Genomic DNA, 21,196 nt, shown 5'->3' on the forward strand with positions numbered 1-21,196 from the left:
GGTGACCTCAGGTGACATCACCAAGGACCTGCCCAAAAAAAGCTGCTTGTGAGCCATATCGTCGGTCTGTGAGTGAAGCCGTGTCTGAATGATCAGTTGTTCCTGTTCTCTCCCCCTCTCTCTCTCCCCCCACATTGTCCATCGCCATGGCAACGATTACTGCGAACTGAACTACTAAACTGGACTGAATTTTGAGTCACTTTGAAATTTGGTCATTTACCCCTAGACAACGATAGAGCTTGATCGATGCTGTTATCTTAATTCTGTGCACATGTGTGTTTAGCATCGCTGAACTGTTGCATTTATTATCCTTTCGATTACTGTGTTGCTTGTTTCTTTAATAAAACTTTCTTAGTTCTAGTACTCCAGACTCCAACTGAGTGATCCATTTCTGCTGGTTTGGCAACCCAGTTACGGGGTACGTAACACAGAGAAGGCAGAGCATGGGGGGTGAGGACGGAAAGAATTTACGTGGATTCTGGGGTCACCTTCAGAACAAACTTTCTCTTTATTACAAGCTGATGTCAACAGGATAGTCGCTCAGCCTTGAAAGAAAGGGCTCTCCAGATCCAAAGTTTTCATTATTCCTATACTATTTCTTACCTTCTTTTTTCCCACGTGCACCGTTATCCACTCATCATCAAGGACACGTGTGCAGAAAGGTGCCAGGAAAGAGCCAGTAACATCACGCAGGATACCACCCACCCTGCTCATCAACTGTTTGCCCCACTCCCATCAGAAAGGAGGCTGTGTAGCATCCACACCAGGACCACCAGATTCAAAAACACTTTCCCCAAGCAGTAAGGCTGATCAACACCTCCACACCCCCAACTCCCACTACTTTATCATTTCCTGCCACAACAAGGAAGCTGCAAGCATTACACAATTAGGAAGCTGACTGAAGAGAGAACTCCATCAGGATTCCCCTCCCTGCTGACCGGTATCCTCTTTTACTGGACATGCCACCCAGAAGTGTCCTGGATCACCAAAGTAAAGGCTGTCCACCTGTCCTCCGGCACCACTCTCATTCCTCCTGAGACAGGTGCATGCGCCCCACTTGCATAGGCTCCTCCATGGACTGGATGCTGGGTGCTGAGGGAGGGGGAGAGGGCGAGGAAAGATGGTGATCAGGTGAGGGAGGGAGAGAGGGCGAGGAAAGACGGTGATCTGGCAGTGCATAGGAAGTTTGAAACATTCTTTCTCTGCACCACTCAGTTACCCGGTCGTCAACTTGAATAGCCAGATTAATCAGGTCATCCAGGCCATCCTGCTCGTCACGGACAGCGATCTCCTGCTGGACCCCTGCATTCAGTCCACGCTGGCAGGTCCAAGAGTCGGTGGGCAGCCTCCTGACCCCGTACTGGAAGATCAGGAAGCCCTCCTTAACTCCACCACAAAATGTCAGAACAACTGGGCTGCAGGGTATCCTTGCTCCCGTAAACCAATGAACAGGCTGAATGGAGGTCCATCCTGAAGATTGACCATGTATGCCAGTTTTCACGCATCATCACCAAAATGGCCAGGCTGGGCTTGGAGTGTCAGCTCACATTGGGTAATAAAATTCCTGCAGCCATCAGAATCACTAGAATATCTGCCTGGTGGTGGAATACTTGGTTCCTGTACAGACATGGGTGTCTGTGGGAGTCCGAATGCGGGAGCCAGTTCTGGTCCAGGCATGGAAGCAGGAGCATTAGTAGCAGAGATTGTTGGGGCAGCAGAAAAGGAGGACCTGCGAGTTGCTGGGAGTGGGACTGAGGCGGCCAGAGGCTGCTGAATTGTGTTGAGGAGAATGTTAATGGCCGTCAGCTGATGCTGGCTGTTCACAGTGAGCTGGCTGACTCCGATTGTCTGCAGTGAGCTGTTGAGCAGTTGCTGTGAGGGATGATACCTGTTTTCCAGATGAGCCCAGGCTTATCGGCAGAGATTATGTGCCTCACTGCTTCCATAACTTCACTCAGAACAGATGAAATTGCCTGTAGCTTGTCCCCTACCTGACCAATGAATCTCAGGGCCAAGGTCAGCTGCTGTCTCTCTGTCTGCTGGGTCCATCTTTGTGTGGTTGAGACTTGCTGTTCCTGGGTTCGGATATGGCCCAAGCGCGGAACAAGCGATACTGAAGCGGGTTGATAGTTCACAGACTTTAATGCGAACAAAGTTAGAGGGAGAGAAAAACAATAAACACTAGACCAAACAGGGCCGTTAACTAAAACTCTCAGATGGAAAATGAAGCCAACACTGTGGCTAAATGGAATCACTAAAATACAAAACGAATGCAAAGCCGAGTACAAGCAGGCAGTGAAACGTTGCTGTGCTTTGCTCAAGCACCATGACAAAAAGAAGGGAGTTAAGTACCATCACAATGTAATAATTAGCTGACACATGCATATTCATGAGTGCAATTGCCGTATTTGTTGTGCTGCCGAATCCGTGGTTGTGACACATACAATCAATCTATGTATATAAGCTATGTTTTGTATTTATATTTATTGAGTTCTTTGTTTTATTGTTTTTTTTGTGCTGTATCCGATTCGGAGTAACAATATTTTGTTCTCCTTTACATTTGTGTACTGGAAATGACATTAAACAATTTTGAATCAGTACCCATTCCATTGCCTAGCCTCCACGTAGCAGTCACCTGTTAAACGTATCTTCAGATTCAGGTTTATTTATTATGTGTAAATTGAAACATAGGGTGAAATAGGCGGCTTGCATTAACAATGGGGGACTTCTGCTAAGATGGTGGTGAGCTCAGATGCAGTGGCTCCTATGGAGCAAACTAAACGTATTTTTGTCTTTTTTAAACACCTTTTTATAATCACAAGACTGTGCTGGACATCAAAAACTACCCCATCATTGGTGGAGAAATTGAAGGAACTAGATAAAGTGCAAGATCATAATGAGGTAGATTGTGAGGCCAAGAGGTCTGATAACAGTGAGTCCTCCAGCCTGGTGGTACATGCTTTCAGACTTTTGTATCTTCAGCTTGATGGGAGAAGAGAGAATGGCCAGGGTGGGTGGGCTCTGTGATTAAGCTGGCTGCTTTACTGAGGCATTGAGAAGTGTAGGCAGAGTTCATGGATGTGCTGAGCTGTGTCCACAGGGTAAAACAAGACAGTGCAGAGTAAAGTGTACAAGCTACCGAACAATGCCGTGCAGGTAGACGATAAACTGCAAGTTCATAATGGGCTAGAGTCCATCTTACCGTTATCAAGCGTCTGATTAAAGTGGGGTAGAAGCTGTTCTTTAGCTTGCTGGTACATACTTTTAAACTTTTGTATCTCAGCTGAGTGCTTATCAAAATCTGTGAGAGTGTGAGGAGGGACTGGATAGGTTCTGGGTCAGACTTCATTGGTCTTGTTTTGATTTTTGCAGGCCCTTCCCTATGTCGCACTCCTCATCGTGATGCTGTTCTTCATATATGCAGTCATCGGGATGCAGGTGAGGCCAGATATCCTCTGCGTGGAAGAGAGCTCTGTTGCTTTTCTATAAAACCATAAGACATAACAGCAGAATTTGCCCATCCGGCGCAACAATCCTGGTCAACTCTTCAATCATGTCTGATTTATTTTGCTTCTTAACCCCAATCTCTTGCCTTCTCCCACAGCCTTTCACACCCTGACTAATCAAGAACCTATCAATCCCTGCTTTAAATATATCCAATGATTTGGTCTCCACAGCTGCCTGTGGCAATTAATCCACAGATTCACCACCCTCTGGCTAAAAAAAATTCCTCTTTATCTCTGTTCTAAAGGGATGTCCTTGTATTCTGAGGCTGTGCCTTCATACTATTGGAAACATCCTCTGAATCAACACTTTTTCTAGGCTTTTCAATATCTGGTATGCTTCAATGAAACTCCCCATTCATCTAAATTCCAGTGAGTACAGGCCCAGAGATACCAAACTTCCTTGTGTGTTCACCTTTACATTCCATGCTCATTTTCATGAATCTCTGGACCCTCTCCAATGCAGCACGTCCTTTCTCAGGAGTGGGGCCCAAAACTGCTCACCAGACTCCAAATGTGGTCTGACCAAGGCCTTATAAAACTTTAGAATTACACCCTTGCTTTAAATACATAGAACACGGACCATTTCAGCACAATACAGGCCCTTTGGCCCATGGTGTTGTGCCGACCTTTCAACAAACTCTAAGATCAATCTAACCTTCCTTTCTGCATAACCCTCCAATTTTCTATCATCCATGTGCCTATCTAAGCATCTCATAAATGTCCCTAATGCATCTGCTTCTTCCAGCACCCCTGGCAGGGTATTTCCCACACACACCACAATCAGTGGAAGAAACCATCCTCAAACACACCACCTCTCCCTATACCCACCACAATGTGTAAAAAACCTTCCTCTAACACCCCACCCATCATGATACCCACCACAATCTGTAAAAAAAAACCTTATTCTGACACCCCACCACACCCTATACCCCAATACGTAAAAAACCTTCAAATGACACCCCACCCCTCCCTATACTCACAACAATCTGTAAAAAATCTTCCTCTGACACCCAGCCCTCCCTATACCCACCACAATGTGTAAAAAACCTTCCACTGACACCCGACCATGCCCTGTACCCACCACAATTTGTAAAAAAATTCCTCTGAAACCACACCACTCCCTATACCCACCACAATCTCTCAAAAACCTTATTCTGACACCCCACCCCTCCCTATACCCACTACAATCTCTGTAAAACAACCTTCTTCTGAAACCCCACCCCTCCCTATACCCACCACAATCTGTAAAACACCTTCCTCTGACACCTACATCTCCCAAAAAAAACCTTCCACTGACACCCCACCACTCCCTATACCCACCACAATCTGTAAAAAAATCCTTCCTGACATCCCACACCTCCCTATACTCATCTCAATCTATATAAAAAACCTTCCTGTGACACCCCACTCCTCCCTATACCCAACAGAATCTGTGTACAAAAATCTCTTGACACCCCACCCCTCCCTATACCTATCACAATCTGTAAAGAAGCTTTCTCTGACACCCCACCGCTCCCTATACATATAGAACATAGAACAGTACAGCACAGTACAAGCCCTTCGGCCCACAATGTTGTGCCCCTTAAACCTTACCTCCCATATAACCCCCAACGTTAAATTCCTCCATATACTTGTCTAGTAGTCTCTTAAATTTCACTAGTGTATCTGCCTCCACCACTGACTCAGCCAGTGCATTCCATGCACCAACCACTCTCTGAGTAAAAAACCTTCCTCTAATGTCCCCCTTGAAATTCCCACCCCTTACCTTAAAGCCATGTCCTCTTGTATTCAGCAGTGGTGCCCTGGGGAAGAGGCGCTGGCTGTCCAGTCTATCTGTTCCTCTTAATACCTTGTATACCACTGTCATGTCTCCTCTCATCCTACTTCTCTCCAAAGAGCAATGCCCTAGCTCCCTTAATCTCTGATCATAATGCGTACTCTCTAAACCAGGCAGCATCCTGGTAAATCTGCTCTGTACCCTTTCCAGTGCTTCCACATCCTTCCTACAGTGAGGCGACCAGAACTGGACATAGTACTCAAAGTGCGGCCTAACCAGAGTTTTATAGAGCTGCATCATTACCTCGCGACTCTTAAACGCTATCCCTGGACTTATGAAGGCTAACGCCTCATTAGCTTTCTTAACTACCCTTATCTACCTGTGATTCAACTTTCAGGGATCTGTGGACATGTACCCCCGGATCCCTCTGCTCCTGAACACTACCAAGTATCCTACCATTTACTTTGTACTCTGCCTTGGAGTTTGTCCTTCCAAAGTGTGCCACCTTACACCTCTCCGGGTTGAACTTGGTCTGCCACTTCTCAACCCACTTCTGCATCCTATCAATCTCTCTCTGTAATCTTTGACAACCCTCTACACTATACACACCACAATGTGTAAAAACCCTTCCTCTGATACCCCACACCTCCCTATACCCACCACAATATGGAAAAAACCTTCCTCTGATACCCCAACCCTCCCTATACCCACCAAAATCAGAAAAAATTTCCTCTTACACCACAATCTGTAAAACACCTTCCTCTGACAGGCCACCCCTCCATATAACCACCACAAACTGTAAAAACCCTCCTCAAACACCCCAATTCTCCCTGTACCCACGACAATGTGTAAAATACCTTCCTCTGACAGGCCACCCCTCCATATAACCACCACAAACTGTAAAAAACCTTCCTCTGACACCTCACCCCTCCCTGTACCCACCACAATCTGTGAAAAACCAACCTCTGAAACCCCACACCTCCCTGTACCCAGCACAACCGGTGTAAAAAACCTCCTCTGACACCCCACCCCTCCCTGTACCCACCACAATCTGTAAAAAACATTCCCCTGATAACCACCCTCCCTATACCCACCACAATCTGTGTAAACAAAAACCTTCCTCTGACGCCCCACCCGTCCCTATACCCACAATCTGTAGAAAACCTTCCTCTGACACCCGACTCCTCTCTATCCCCATCACAATCTGTATAAAAGCTGCCTCTGTCACCCCACACCTCCCTACACACAACAATCTGTTTAAAAAACCTTCCTCTGGCACCCCACCCCTCCCTATACCTACCGCAATCTGTAAAGAACCTTCCCCTGACACCCCACCAATCCCTATTCTGACCACAATCTATGTAAAATACCTTCCTCTGACAGGACACCCCTCCATATAACCACCACAATCTGTAATAAAACCTTCCTCTGACACCCCCCTCCTCCCTATCCCCATCACAATCTGTAAAAAAGCTGCCTCTGTCACCCCACACCTCCCTACACACAACAATCTGTTTAAAAAAACCTTCCTCTGAGACCCTACCCCTCCTGCTTCCGACCACAATCTGTGTAAAAACCTTCCTCTGACACCCCACCCTCCCTATACCCACGACAATCAGTGTAAAAATCCTTCCTCTGACACCCCACCACTCCCGATTCCAACCACAATCTGTGTAAAACACCTTTCTCTGACATCCCACCCCTCCCTATACCCACCACAATTGGTGTAAAAGACCTTAGTCTGACAACCTACCCTGCCTACACCCACCAGAATCTGTAAAAAACCTTCCTCTGAAACACCACACCTCCCTATACCCACCACAACCAGTTGAAAAAAACCTTCCTCTGACACCCCTCCCCTCCCAATACCCACCACAATCTGTAAAAAACCTTCCTCTGACACCACACCCCTCCCTATACCCACCACAATTGGTGCAAAAATCCTTCCTGTGCCACCCCACCCCTCCGCATACCCACCACAATCTTTAAACAGAAACCTTCCTCTGACGCTCTGAAACCCCACCTCTCCCTATACCCACCACAATTTGTTAAAAAGCTTCCTCTGACACCCCACCCCGCCCTATTCCCACAACAATCTGTAAAAAAAACGTTCCTCTGACACCCCACCCCTCCCTGCTCACCAGAATGTGTAAAACCGTTCCTCTGAAACCCCACAACTCCCTGTATCCACCACAATCTATAAAGATCCCACCTCTGACACCCACCCCTCCCTATACCCACAATCTGTGAAAAACCTTCCTCTGAAACCCACCCCTCCCAATACCCACCACAATCTGTGTACAAAAATCTCTTGACGCCCCACCCCTCCCTATACCTATCACAATCTGTAAAGAACATTTCTCTGACACCCCAACGCTCCCTATACATATAAACCATAGAACAGTACAACACAGTACAGGCACTTCGGCCCACAGTGTTGTGCCCCTTAAACCTTACCTCCCATATGACCCGCAACCTTAAATTCCTTCATATACTTGTCTAGTAGTCTCTTAAATTTCTTTTTTTTTTCTCAATTAAATTTGGGCTTTATTAAGATGCTACATAGCCAAACAGAATTGGTCTCTTAAATTTCACTAGTGTATCTGCCTCCACCACTGACTCAGGCAGTGCATTCCAGGCACCAACCACTCTCTGAGTAAAAAACCTTCCTCGAATATCCTCCTTGAAATTCTCACCCCTTACCTTAAAGCCTCTGGTATTGAGCAGTGGTGCCCTGGGGAAGAGGTGCCGGCTGTCCACTAGATCTGTTCCTCTTAATATCTTGTATACCTCTATCATGTCTCCTCTCATCCTCCTTCTGTCCAAAGAGTAATGCCCTAGCTCCCTTAATCTCTGATCGTAATCCATACTCTCTAAACCAGGCAGCATCCTGGTAAAGCTCCTCTGTACCCTTTCCAATGCTTCCACATCCTTCCTACAGTAAGGCGACCAGAACTGGGCATAGTACTCCAAGTGCAGCCTAAGCAGAGTTTTATAGAGCTGCTTCATTACCTTGTGACTCTAAAACTCTATCCCTGGACTTATGAAGGCTAACGCCCCATTAGCTTTCTTAACTACCCTATCTACCTGTGAGGCAACTTTCAGGGATATATGGACATGTACCCCCAGATCCCTCTGCTCCTGAACACTACCAAGTATCCTACCATTTACTTTGTACTCTGCCTTGGAGTTTGTCCTTCCAAAGTGTACCACCTTACACTTCTCCGGGTTGAACTCGGTCTGCCACTTCTCAGCCCACTTCTGCATCCTATCAGTGTCTCCCTGCAATCTTCGACAACTCTCTACACTATACACACCACAATGTGTAAAAACCCTTCCTCTGATACCCCACACCTCCCGACATACACAATATGGAAAAAACCTTCCTCTGATACCCCATCACTTCCTGTACCCACCACAATCTGTAAAACACCTTCCTCTGACAGGCCACCCCTCCCTATACCCACCACAATCTGTAATAAAACCTTCCTCTGACACCCCACTCCTCCCTATCCCCATCACAATCTGTAAAAAAGCTGCCTCTGTCACCCCACACCTCCCTACACACAACAATCTGTTGAAAAAAACCTTCCTCTGACACCACACCCCTCCCTATACCCACCACAATCTGTAAAAAAACCTTCCTCTGACACCACACCCCTCCCTATACTCACCACAATTGGTGCAAAAATCCTTCCTGTGCCACCCCACCCCTCCGCATACCCACCACAATCTGTAAAAAACCTTCCTCTGACACCACACCCCTCCCTATACTCACCACAATTGGTGCAAAAATCCTTCCTGTGCCACCCTACCCCTCCGCATACCCACCACAATCTGTAAACAGAAACCTTCCTCTGACGCTCTGAAACCCCACCTCTCCCTATACCCACCACAATTTGTTAAAAAGCTTCCTCTGACACCCCGCCCCACCCTATTCCCACAACAATCTGTAAAAAAAACGTTCCTCTGACACCCCACCCCTCCCGCTTCCGACCACAATCGGTGTAAAACACCTTCCTCTGACAGGACACCCCTCCCTATACCCACCATAATTGGTGTAAAAGACCTTAGTCTGACACCCTACCCCTGCCTACACCGACCACAATCTGTAAAAAACCTTCCTCTGAAACACCACCCCTCCCTATACCCACCCCAACCAGTTGAAAAAAACCTTCCTCTGACACCCCTCCCCTCCCAATACCCACCACAATCTGTAAAAAACCTTCCTCTGAAACCCCACCCCTCCCTATACCCACCATAATTGGTGAAAAATCCTTCCTGTGACACCCCACCCCTCCGCATACCCACCACAATCTTTAAGCAAAAACCTTCCTCTGACGCTCTGACACCCCAACCCTCCCAATACCCATAATCTGTGAAAAACCTTCCTCTGACACCCACACCTCCCAATACCCACCACAATCTGTGTACAAAAATCTCTTGACGCCCCACCCCTCCCTATACCTATCACAATCTGTAAAGGACATTTCTCTGACACCCCAACGCTCCCTATACATATAAACCATAGAACAGTACAACACAGTACAGGCACTTCGGCCCACAGTGTTGTGCCCCTTAAACCTTACCTCCCATATGACCCGCAACCTTAAATTCCTTCATATACTTGTCTAGTAGTCTCTTAAATTTCACTAGTGTATCTGCCTCCACCACTGACTCAGGCAGTGCATTCCAGGCACCAACCACTCTCTGAGTAAAAAACCTTCCTCGAATATCCCCCTTGAAATTCTCACCCCTTACCTTAAAGCCTCTGGTATTGAGCAGTGGTGCCCTGGGGAAGAGGTGCCGGCTGTCCACTAGATCTGTTCATCTTAATATCTTGTATACCTCTATCATGTCTCCTCTCATCCTCCTTCTGTCCAAAGAGTAATGCCCTAGCTCCCTTAATCTCTGATCGTAATCCGTACTCTCTAAACCAGGCAGCATCCTGGTAAAGCTCCTCTGTACCCTTTCCAATGCTTCCACATCCTTCCTATAGTGAGGCGACCAGAACTGGACATAGTACTCCAAGTGCGGCCTAAGCAGAGTTTTATAGAGCTGCTTCATCACCTTGCGACCAAAAAACTCTATCCCTGGACTTATGAAGGCTAACGCCCCATTAGCTTTCTTAACTACCCTATCTACCTGTGAGGCCACTTTCAGGGATATATGGACATGTACCCCCAGATCCCTCTGCTCCTGACACTACCAAGTATCCTACCATTTACTTTGTGCTCTGCCTTGGAGTTTGTCCTTCCAAAGTGTACCACCTTACACTTCTCCAGGTTGAACTCGGTCTGCCATTTCTCAGCCACCTTCTGCATCCTATCAATGTCTCTCTGTAGTCTTCGACAACCCTCTACACTATACACACCACAATGTGTAAAAACCCTTCCTCTGATACCCCACACCTCCCGACACCCACCACAATATGGAAAAAACCTTCCTCTGATACCCCAACCCTCCCTATACCACAATCTGTAAAACACCTTCCTCTGATACCCCAACCCTCCCTATACCACAATCTGTAAAACACCTTCCTCTGACAGGCCACCCCTCCATATAACCACCACAAACTGTAAAAACCCTCCTCGGACACCCCAATTCTCCCTGTACTCACGACAATCTGTAAAACAGCTTCCTCTGACAGGCCACCCCTCCATATAACTACCACAAACTGTAAAAAACCTTCCTCTGACACATCACCCCTCCCTGTACCCACCACAATCTGTGAAAAACCATCCTCTGAAACCCCACCCCTCCGTGTACCCAGCACAACCGGTGTAAAAAACCTTCCTCTGACACCCCACCCTTCCCTGTACCCACCACAATCTGTGAAAAACCATCCTCTGAAACCCCACCCCTCCGTGTACCCAGCACAACCGGTGTAAAAAACCTTCCTCTGACACCCCACCCTTCCCTGTACCCACCACAATCTGTAAAAAACATTCCCCTGATAACCCCCCCTCCCGATACCCACCACAATCTGTGTAAAAAAAACCTTCCTCTGACACCCCACTCCTCTCTATCCCCATCACAATCTGTAAAAAAGCTGCCTCTGTCACCCCACACCTCCCTACACACAACAATCTGTTTGAAAAACTTTCCTCTGACACCCCAACCCTCTTGCTTCCGACCACAATCTACGTAAAATACCTTCCTCTGACAGGACACCCCTCCATATAACCACCACAATCTGTGAAAAACATTCCCCTGATAACCCCCCCTCCCTATACCCACCACAATCTGTAATAAAACCTTCCTCTGACACCCCACTCCTCCCTATCCCCATCACAATCTGTAAAAAAGCTGCCTCTGTCACCCCACACCTCCCTACACACAACAATCTGTTTAAAAAAACCTTCCTCTGAGACCCTACCCCTCCTGCTTCCGACCACAATCTGTGTAAAAACCTTCCTCTGACACCCCACCCTCCCTATACCCACGACAATCAGTGTAAAAATCCTTCCTCTGACACCCCACCACTCCCGATTCCAACCACAATCTGTGTAAAACACCTTTCTCTGACATCCCACCCCTCCCTATACCCACCACAATTGGTGTAAAAGACCTTAGTCTGACAACCCACCCTGCCTACACCCACCAGAATCTGTAAAAAACCTTCCTCTGAAACACCACACCTCCCTATACCCACCACAACCAGTTGAAAAAAACCTTCCTCTGACACCCCTCCCCTCCCAATACCCACCACAATCTGTAAAAAACCTTCCTCTGACACCACACCCCTCCCTATACCCACCACAATTGGTGCAAAAATCCTTCCTGTGCCACCCCACCCCTCCGCATACCCACCACAATCTTTAAACAGAAACCTTCCTCTGACACTCTGAAACCCCACCTCTCCCTATACCCACCACAATTTGTTAAAAAGCTTCCTCTGACACCCCACCCCGCCCTATTCCCACAACAATCTGTAAAAAAAACGTTCCTCTGACACCCCACCCCTCCCTGCTCACCAGAATGTGTAAAAACGTTCCTCTGAAACCCCACAACTCCCTGTATCCACCACAATCTATAAAGATCCCACCTCTGACACCCACCCCTCCCTATACCCACAATCTGTGAAAAACCTTCCTCTGAAACCCACCCCTCCCAATACCCACCACAATCTGTGTACAAAAATCTCTTGACGCCCCACCCCTCCCTATACCTATCACAATCTGTAAAGGACATTTCTCTGACACCCCAACGCTCCCTATACATATAAACCATAGAACAGTACAACACAGTACAGGCACTTCGGCCCACAGTGTTGTGCCCCTTAAACCTTACCTCCCATATGACCCGCAACCTTAAATTCCTTCATATACTTGTCTAGTAGTCTCTTAAATTTCACTAGTGTATCTGCCTCCACCACTGACTCAGGCAGTGCATTCCAGGCACCAACCACTCTCTGAGTAAAAAACCTTCCTCGAATATCCCCCTTGAAATTCTCACCCCTTACCTTAAAGCCTCTGGTATTGAGCAGTGGTGCCCTGGGGAAGAGGTGCCGGCTGTCCACTAGATATGTTCCTCTTAATATCTTGTATACCTCTATCACATCTCCTCTCATCCTCCTTCTGTCCAAAGAGTAATGCCCTAGCTCCCTTAATCTCTGATCGTAATCCATACTCTCTAAACCAGGCAGCATCCTGGTAAAGCTCCTCTGTACCCTTTCCAATGCTTCCACATCCTTCCTACAGTAAGGCGACCAGAACTGGGCATAGTACTCCAAGTGCAGCCTAAGCAGAGTTTTATAGAGCTGCTTCATTACCTTGTGACTCTAAAACTCTATCCCTGGACTTATGAAGGCTAACGCCCCATTAGCTTTCTTAACTACCCTATCTACCTGTGAGGCAACTTTCAGGGATATATGGACATGTACCCCCAGATCCCTCTGCTCCTGAACACTACCAAGTATCCTACCATTTACTTTGTACTCTGCCTTGGAGTTTGTCCTTCCAAAGTGTACCACCTTACACTTCTCCGGGTTGAACTCGGTCTGCCACTTCTCAGCCCACTTCTGCATCCTATCAATGTCTCCCTGCAATCTTCGACAACTCTCTACACTATACACACCACAATGTGTAAAAACCCTTCCTCTGATACCCCACACCTCCCGACATACACAATATGGAAAAAACCTTCCTCTGATACCCCATCACTTCCTGTACCCACCACAATCTGTAAAACACCTTCCTCTGACAGGCCACCCCTCCATATAACCACCACAAACTGTAAAAAACCTTCCTCTGACACCTCACCCCTCCCTGCACCCACCACAATCGGTGTAAAACACCTTCCTCAGATACCCTACCCCTCCCTGTACCCACCACAATCTGTAAAAAAAATTCCTCTGATAACCCCCCCATACCCACCACAATCTGTGTAAAATAAACCTTCCTCTGATGCCCCACCCGTCCCTATACCCACCACAGTCTGTAATAAAACCTTCCTTTGACACCCCACTCCTCCCTATCCCCATCACAATCTGTAAAAAAGCTGCCTCTGTCATCCCACACCTCCCTTCACACAACAATCTGTTTAAAAAAACCTTCCTCTGAGACCCTACCCCTCCCACTTCCAACCACAATCTGTGTAAAACACCTTCCTCTGACACCCCACCCTCCCTATACCCACCACAATTGGTGTAAAAGACCTTAGTCTGTCACCTCACCCCTGCCTATACCCACCACAATCTGTAAAAAACCTTCCTCTGAAACACCACACCTCCCTATACCCACCCCAACCAGTTGAAAAAAACCTTCCTCTGACACCCCTCCCCTCCCAATACCTACCACAATCTGTAAAAAAACCTTCCTCTGACACCACACCCCTCCCTATTCCCACCACAATTGGTGTAAAAATCCTTCCTGTGACACCCCACCCCTCTGCATACCCACCACAATCTTTAAACAGAAACCTTCCTCTGACGCTCTGAAACCCCACCTCTCCCTATACCCTCCACAATTTGTTAAAAAGCTTCCTCTGACACCCCACCCCACCCTATTCCCACAACAATCTGTAAAAAAAACGTTCCTCTGACACCCCACCCCTCCCTGCTCACCAGAATGTGTAAAACCGTTCCTCTGAAACCCCACAACTCCCTGTATCCACCACAATCTATAAAGATCCCACCTCTGACACCCACCCCTCCCTATACCCACAATCTGTGAAAAACCTTCCTCTGAAACCCACCCCTCCCAATACCCACCACAATCTGTGTACAAAAATCTCTTGACACCCCACCCGTCCCTTTGTACCCTGCCTTGGAGTTTGGCCTTCCACCTTACACTTCTCTGGGTTGAACTCGGTCTGCCACTTCTCAGCTCACTTCTGCATCCTATCAATGTCTCTCTGTAATCTTCGACAATCCTCTACACTATACACACTACAATGCGTAAAAACCCTTCCTCTGATACCCCACACCTTCCTCCTTATACCCACCAAAATCAGGAAAAATTTCCTCTTACACCCCAATTTCCCTATACCCACCACAATCTGTAAAACACCTTCCTCCGACAGGCCACCCCTCCATATAACCACCACAAAATGTAAAAAACCCCGCTCTGACGCCCCAATCCGCCCTATACGCAGCACAATCTGTGTAAAAAACCTTCCTCTGATACCCTACCCCTGCCTGTACCCTCCACAATCTGTAAAAAACATTCCCCTGATAACCCCCACTCCCTATACCCACCACAATTTGTGTAAAAAAAACCTTCCTCTGACGCCCCACCCGTCCCTATACCCACCACAATCTGTAGAAAACATTCTTCTGATAACCCCTCCTCCCTATACCCACCACAATCTGTAAAAAAAAATCTTTCCTCTGTCACCCCACACCTCCCTACTCACAACAATCTGTTTAAAAAACCTTCCTCTGACACCCTACCCCTCCCACTTCCGACCACAATCTGTGTAAAATACCTTCCTCTGACAGGACACCACTCCATATATCCCCCACAATCCATAAAAAAGCTTCCTCTGAAACCTCACCCTTCCCTATACCCACCATAATGTGTAAAAATCTTACTGTGACACCCCACCCCTCCCTATACCCACTACAATCTGTAAAACCTTCCTCTGACACCCCACCCCTCCCTATACTCACCACAGTGTAAAAATCCTTCCTCTGACAGCCCACCCATCCCGAGCCCCACCAGAATGTGTAAAAAAAACCTTCTACTGACACCCCGTTCCTCCCTACACACACCACAATCTGTAAAAATCCTTCCTCCGATTACACCCCTCTCTATACCCACCATAATCTGTTTAAAAAACCTTCCTCTGACACCCCATCGCACCCCATCCCCACCACAACCTGTAAAAACTTTCCACTGAAACCCCACCCCTCCCAAAACCCACCACAGTATAAAAAAACCATCCTCTGACGTCCCTATACTGTCCCTATACCGACCACAATCTATAAAAAACCTTCCTCTGACAACTCACCCCTCCCTATCCCCATCATAATCTGTAAAAATGCTGCCTCTGTCACCCCACACCTCCCCACACGCAACTATCTGTTTAAAAAACCTTCCTCTGACACCCTACCCCTCCTGCTTCCGACCACAATCTGTGTAAAACACCTTCATCTGACAGGACACCCCTCCATATAACCACCATAATCTGTAAAAAGCTTCCTCTGACACCCCACCCCTCCCTATACCCACCACAATCGGTGTAAAAATCCTTCCTCTGACACCCCACCACTCCCGATTCCAACCACAATCTGTGTAAAACACCTTTCTCTGACATCCCACCCCTCCCTATACCCACCACAATTTGTTTAAAAAACCTTCCTCTGACACCCAACTGCTCACTGTACCCACCTCAATCTGTAAAAAACTTCCACTGAAACACCACTCCTCCCAATACCCACCACACTGTGAAAAACCATCCTCTGATGCCCCACCCGTCCCTATACCGACCACAATCTGTGAAAAACCTTCTTGTCATAACCACCCTCACCTATATCCACCACAATCTGTAAAAAACCTTCCTCTGACACGCCACCCCTCCTTATACCCACCATCTGTGTAAAAAAACCTTCCACTGACACCCCACTCCTCCCTATACCCACCAGAATCTGTGTACAAAGATCTCTTGACACCCCACCCGTCCCTATACCTATCACAATCTGTAAAGAAGCTTTCTCTGACACCCCACTGCTCCCTATACATATAGAACATAGAACAGTACAGCACGGTACAGGCCCTTCGGCCCACAATGTTGTGCCCCTTAAACCCTGCCTCCCATATAACCCCCAACGTTAAATTCCTCCATTTACTTGTCTAGTAGTCTCTTAAATTTCACTAGTGTATCTTCCTCCATAACTGACTTAGCCAGTGCATTCCATGCACCAACCACTCTCTTGAGTAAAAAACCTTCCTCTAATGTAAAAAACCTTCCCCTTGAAATTCCCACCCCTTACCATAAAGCCACATCCTCTTGTATTGAGCAGTGGTTTTCTGGGAAGGAGGCGCTGGCTGTCCACTCTATCTGTTCCTCTTAATATCTTGTATACCTCTATTATGTCTCCCCTCATCCTCCTTCTGTCCAAAGAGCAATGCCCTAGCTCCCTTAATCTCTGATCGTAATCCATACTCTCTAAACCAGGCAACATCCTGGTAAAGCTCCTCTGTACCCTTTCCAATGCTTCCACATCCTTCCTACAGTGAGGTGACCAGAACTGGACATAGTACTCCAAGTGTGACCTAACCAGAGTTTTATACAGCTGCTTCATTACCTCGCGACTCTTAAACTCTATCCTTTGATTTATGAAGGCTAACGCCCCATTAGCTTTCTTAACTACCCTATCTACCTGTGAGGCAACTTTCAGGGATCTGTGGACATGTACCCCAGATCCCTCTGCTCCTGATCACTACCAAGTATCCGACCATTTACTTTGTACCCTGCCTTGGAGTTTGGCCTTCCACCTTACACTTCTCCGGGTTGAACTCGGTCTGCCACTTCTCAGCTCACTTCTGCATCCTATCAATGTCTCTCTGTAATCTTCGACAACCCTCTACACTATACACACCACAATGTGTAAATACCCTTCCTCTGATACCCCACACCTTCCTCCTTATACCCACCAAAATCAAGAAAAATTTCCTCTTACACCCCAATTTCCCTATACCCACCACAATCTGTAAAACACCTTCCTCTGACAGGCCACCCCTCCCTATACCCACCACAAACTGTAAAAAACCTTCCTCTGAAACCCCACCCCTCCCTGTACCCAGCACAATTGGTGTAAAAAACCTTCCTCTGATACCCCAACCCTCCCTGTACCCACCACAATCGGTGTAAAAAACCTTCCTCTGATACCCCAGCCTTCTCTGTACCCACCACAATCTGTAAAAAACCTTCCTCTGACACCTCACTCCTCTCTATCCCCATCACAATCTGTAAAAAAGCTGCCTCTGTCACCCCACACCTCCCTACACACAACAATCTGTTTGAAAAACTTTCCTCTGACACCCTACCCCTCCCGCTTCCGACCACAATCTGTGTAAAACACCTTCCTCTGACAGGACACCCCTCCATATGACCACCACAGTCTGTAAAAAAGCTTCCTCTGACACCCCACCCCTCCCTATACCCACCATAATGTGTAAAAACCTTCCTCTGACACCCCACCCCTCCCTATACCCACCACAATCGGTGTAAAAAACCTTAGTCTAACACTCAGTCTGTCCCACCCTCCCCCCACCTTCTTTATAGGGCCTCTGCCCCTTCCCTCTTCACCCCACGCCTCCCTATACCCATCACAATCTGTAAAAAAAAATTCCTGTGAACTCCCACACCATCCTATACCCACCACAATATGTAAAAACCCTACCTCTGACACCCCACCCCTACTGATTCCCACCACCATCTGTAAATAAAACCTTCCTCTGACACCCCACCCGTCCCTATACCCACCACAATCTGTAGAAAAGCTGCCTCTGTCACCCTACACACAACAATCTGTTTAAAAAAACCTTCCTCTGACACCCTACACCTCCCGCTTCCGACCACAATCTGTGTAAAATACCTTCCTCTGACAGGACACCCCTCCATATAACCACCACAGTCTGTAAAAAAGCTTCCTGACACCCCACCCCTCCCTATACCCACCATAATCTGTAAAAACCTTCCTCTGACACCCCACCCCTGCCTACACCCACCACAATCTGTAAAAACACCTTCCTCTGAACTCTCACACCACCCTATACCCACCACAACCAGTTGAAAAGAACCTTCCTCTGACGCCCCTCCCCTCCCAATACCCAGCACAATCTGTAAAAAACCTTCCTCTGACACCACATCCCTCCCTAATCCGACCACAATCTGTGTAAAAAACCTTCCTCTGACACCCCACCTGTGCCTATACCCACCACAATCTGTAAAAAATCTTCCTCTGAACCCCCACCCCACCCTATATCCACCAGAATCTGTGTAAAAAAACCTTCCTCTGACACCCCACCCCTCCCTATACCCACCACAATATGTAAAAACCTTCCTCTGACACCCCACCCCTCCCTATACCCACTACAATCTGTAACAAATTTTCCTTTGACACTCCACCCCTCCCTATACCCACCACCATCTGTTAAAAACTTTCCCCTGACACCCCCCCGTATACCCACCACAATCTATTTTAAAAAAACCTTCCTCTGAAACCCCACACCTCCGTATACCTACCACAATCTGTAAAAATCCTTCCTCTGACACTCCCTCCCAATACCCACCACAATCTCTGCAAAAAACCTTCCTCTGACACCCCACCCCTCTTTATACGCACCGCAATCTGTTTAAAAAACCTTCCTCTGACACTCCATCCATCCCTATACTGACTAAAATCTGTGTAAAAACTCTTCCTCTGACACCCCATCTCTCCCTAAACACACCACAATCTGTAAAAACCTTCCTCTGACACCCCATCCCTCCCTATTCCCACCACAATCTGTAAAAAACCTTCCTCTGACACCCCATCCCTCCCTAAACACACCACAATCTGTAAAAACCTTCCTCTGACACCCCACCCCACCCTATTCCCACCACAATCTGTAAAAAACCTTCCTCTGACACCCCATCCCTCCCTAAACACACCACAATCTGTAAAAACCTTCCTCTGACACCCCACCCCACCCTATTCCCACCACAATCTGTAAAAAACCTTCCTCTGACACCCCACCCCACCCTATTCCCACCACAATCTGTAAAAAACCTTCCTCTGACACCCCATCCCTCCCTAAACACACCACAATCTGTAAAAACCTTCCACTGGCACCCGAATCCTCCCTATTCCCACCACAATCTGTAAAAAACCTTCCTCTGACACCCCATCCCTCCCTAAACACACCACAATCTGTAAAAAAAAACCTTCCTCTGACACCCCACCCCTCCCTATTCCCACAACAATCTGTAAAAAACCTTCCTCTGACACCCCACCCCCCATACCCACCACAATCTGTAAAAACCTCCCACTGACACCCCAATCCTCCCTATACACACCACAATCTGTAAAAAAAAACCTTTCACTGACACCCAACCCCTCTCTATACCCCCACAATCTGTAAAAAAAAACCGTCCTGTGACACCCTGCCCTCCCTATACCCACCACAATGTGTAAAAAAAACCTTTCTCTGACACCCAACCCCTCTCTATACCCCCACAATCTGTAAAAAAAAAACCGTCCTGTGACACCCTGCCCTCCCTATACCCACCACAATGTGTAAAAACCTCCCACTGACACCCCAATCCTCCCTATACACACCACAATCTGTAAAAAAAAACCTTTCACTGACACCCAACCCCTCTCTATACCCCCACAATCTGTAAAAAAAAACCGTCCTGTGACACCCTGCCCTCCCTATACCCACCACAATGTGTAAAAAAAACCTTTCTCTGACACCCAACCCCTCTCTATACCCCCACAATCTGTAAAAAAACCGTCCTGTGACACCCTGCCCTCCCTATACCCACCACAATGTGTAAAAAAAACCTTTCTCTGACACCCAACCCTTCTCTATACCCCCACAATCTGTAAAAAAACCGTCCTGTGACACCCTGCCCTCCCTATACCCACCACAATGTGTAAAAAAAAACCTTTCTCTGACACCCAACCCCTCTCTATACCCCCACAATCTGTAAAAAAACTGTCCTGTGACACCCTGCCCTCCCTATACCCACCACAATGTGTAAAAAACCTTCCACTGACACCCGAATCCTCCCTATACCCACCACAATGTGTAAAAAAAAACCTTTCTCTGACACCCAACCCCTCTCTATACCCCCACAATCTGTAAAAAAACTGTCCTGTGACACCCTGCCCTCCCTATACCCACCACAATGTGTAAAAAACCTTCCACTGACACCCGAATCCTCCCTATACCCACCACAATCTGTAAAAAGTTCCTCTGACACCCTACCCCTCCCTATACCAACCATAATCTGTGTAAAGAATCTTTCCTCTGACACCCCACCCCTCCCTATACTTTCCTCCAATAGACGCGCAGTTGAGAGCATCCTAACATAGTACATCACTGCAAGGCACCAAAACTGCCCTGCGGCAGACAGTCAAAACTTCCCAAAACATTACTGGTACCAGCCTGTCCGCCATCAAGGACATCTATACAGAAAGGTGCCAGAAGATCTCCAGTGGTATCATGAATGATCCTACCCACCCTGCTCATGGAATGTTTGTCCCACCCCCATCAGAGAGGAGGCGATGTGGCAGTCACACCAGGACCACCAAACTCAAAAAAAGTCTTTTTCCACAAGCTGTCAGGTTGATCAGCACCTCCATCCATTAACCAACTCTACCAATTCCCATCATCCACTCCTCTCCACAGCCCCTCAGCACCCTTCATCCACTACTGCACTGCCTCTACACACGTCACCCCTACACTGACAGTCA

General features: G+C 47.5%; 1 protein-coding gene across 2 annotated transcripts in view; it reads left to right on the forward strand.

The window, feature by feature from the left end:
* Positions 1–21,196, forward strand: part of cacna1sa (calcium channel, voltage-dependent, L type, alpha 1S subunit, a) — a 469,610-nt gene that overhangs the window by 285,698 nt on the left and 162,716 nt on the right. For both annotated transcript variants that reach the window (XM_063065671.1, XM_063065672.1), the window contains one exon: positions 3,373–3,438. In XM_063065671.1, the coding sequence (XP_062921741.1) occupies positions 3,373–3,438 (66 nt within the window). The remainder of the gene's footprint in view (positions 1–3,372; positions 3,439–21,196) is intronic.

The sequence above is a fragment of the Mobula hypostoma genome, chromosome 13 (assembly GCF_963921235.1).
Source record: "Mobula hypostoma chromosome 13, sMobHyp1.1, whole genome shotgun sequence".
Taxonomy (NCBI): Eukaryota; Metazoa; Chordata; class Chondrichthyes; order Myliobatiformes; family Myliobatidae; genus Mobula; species Mobula hypostoma.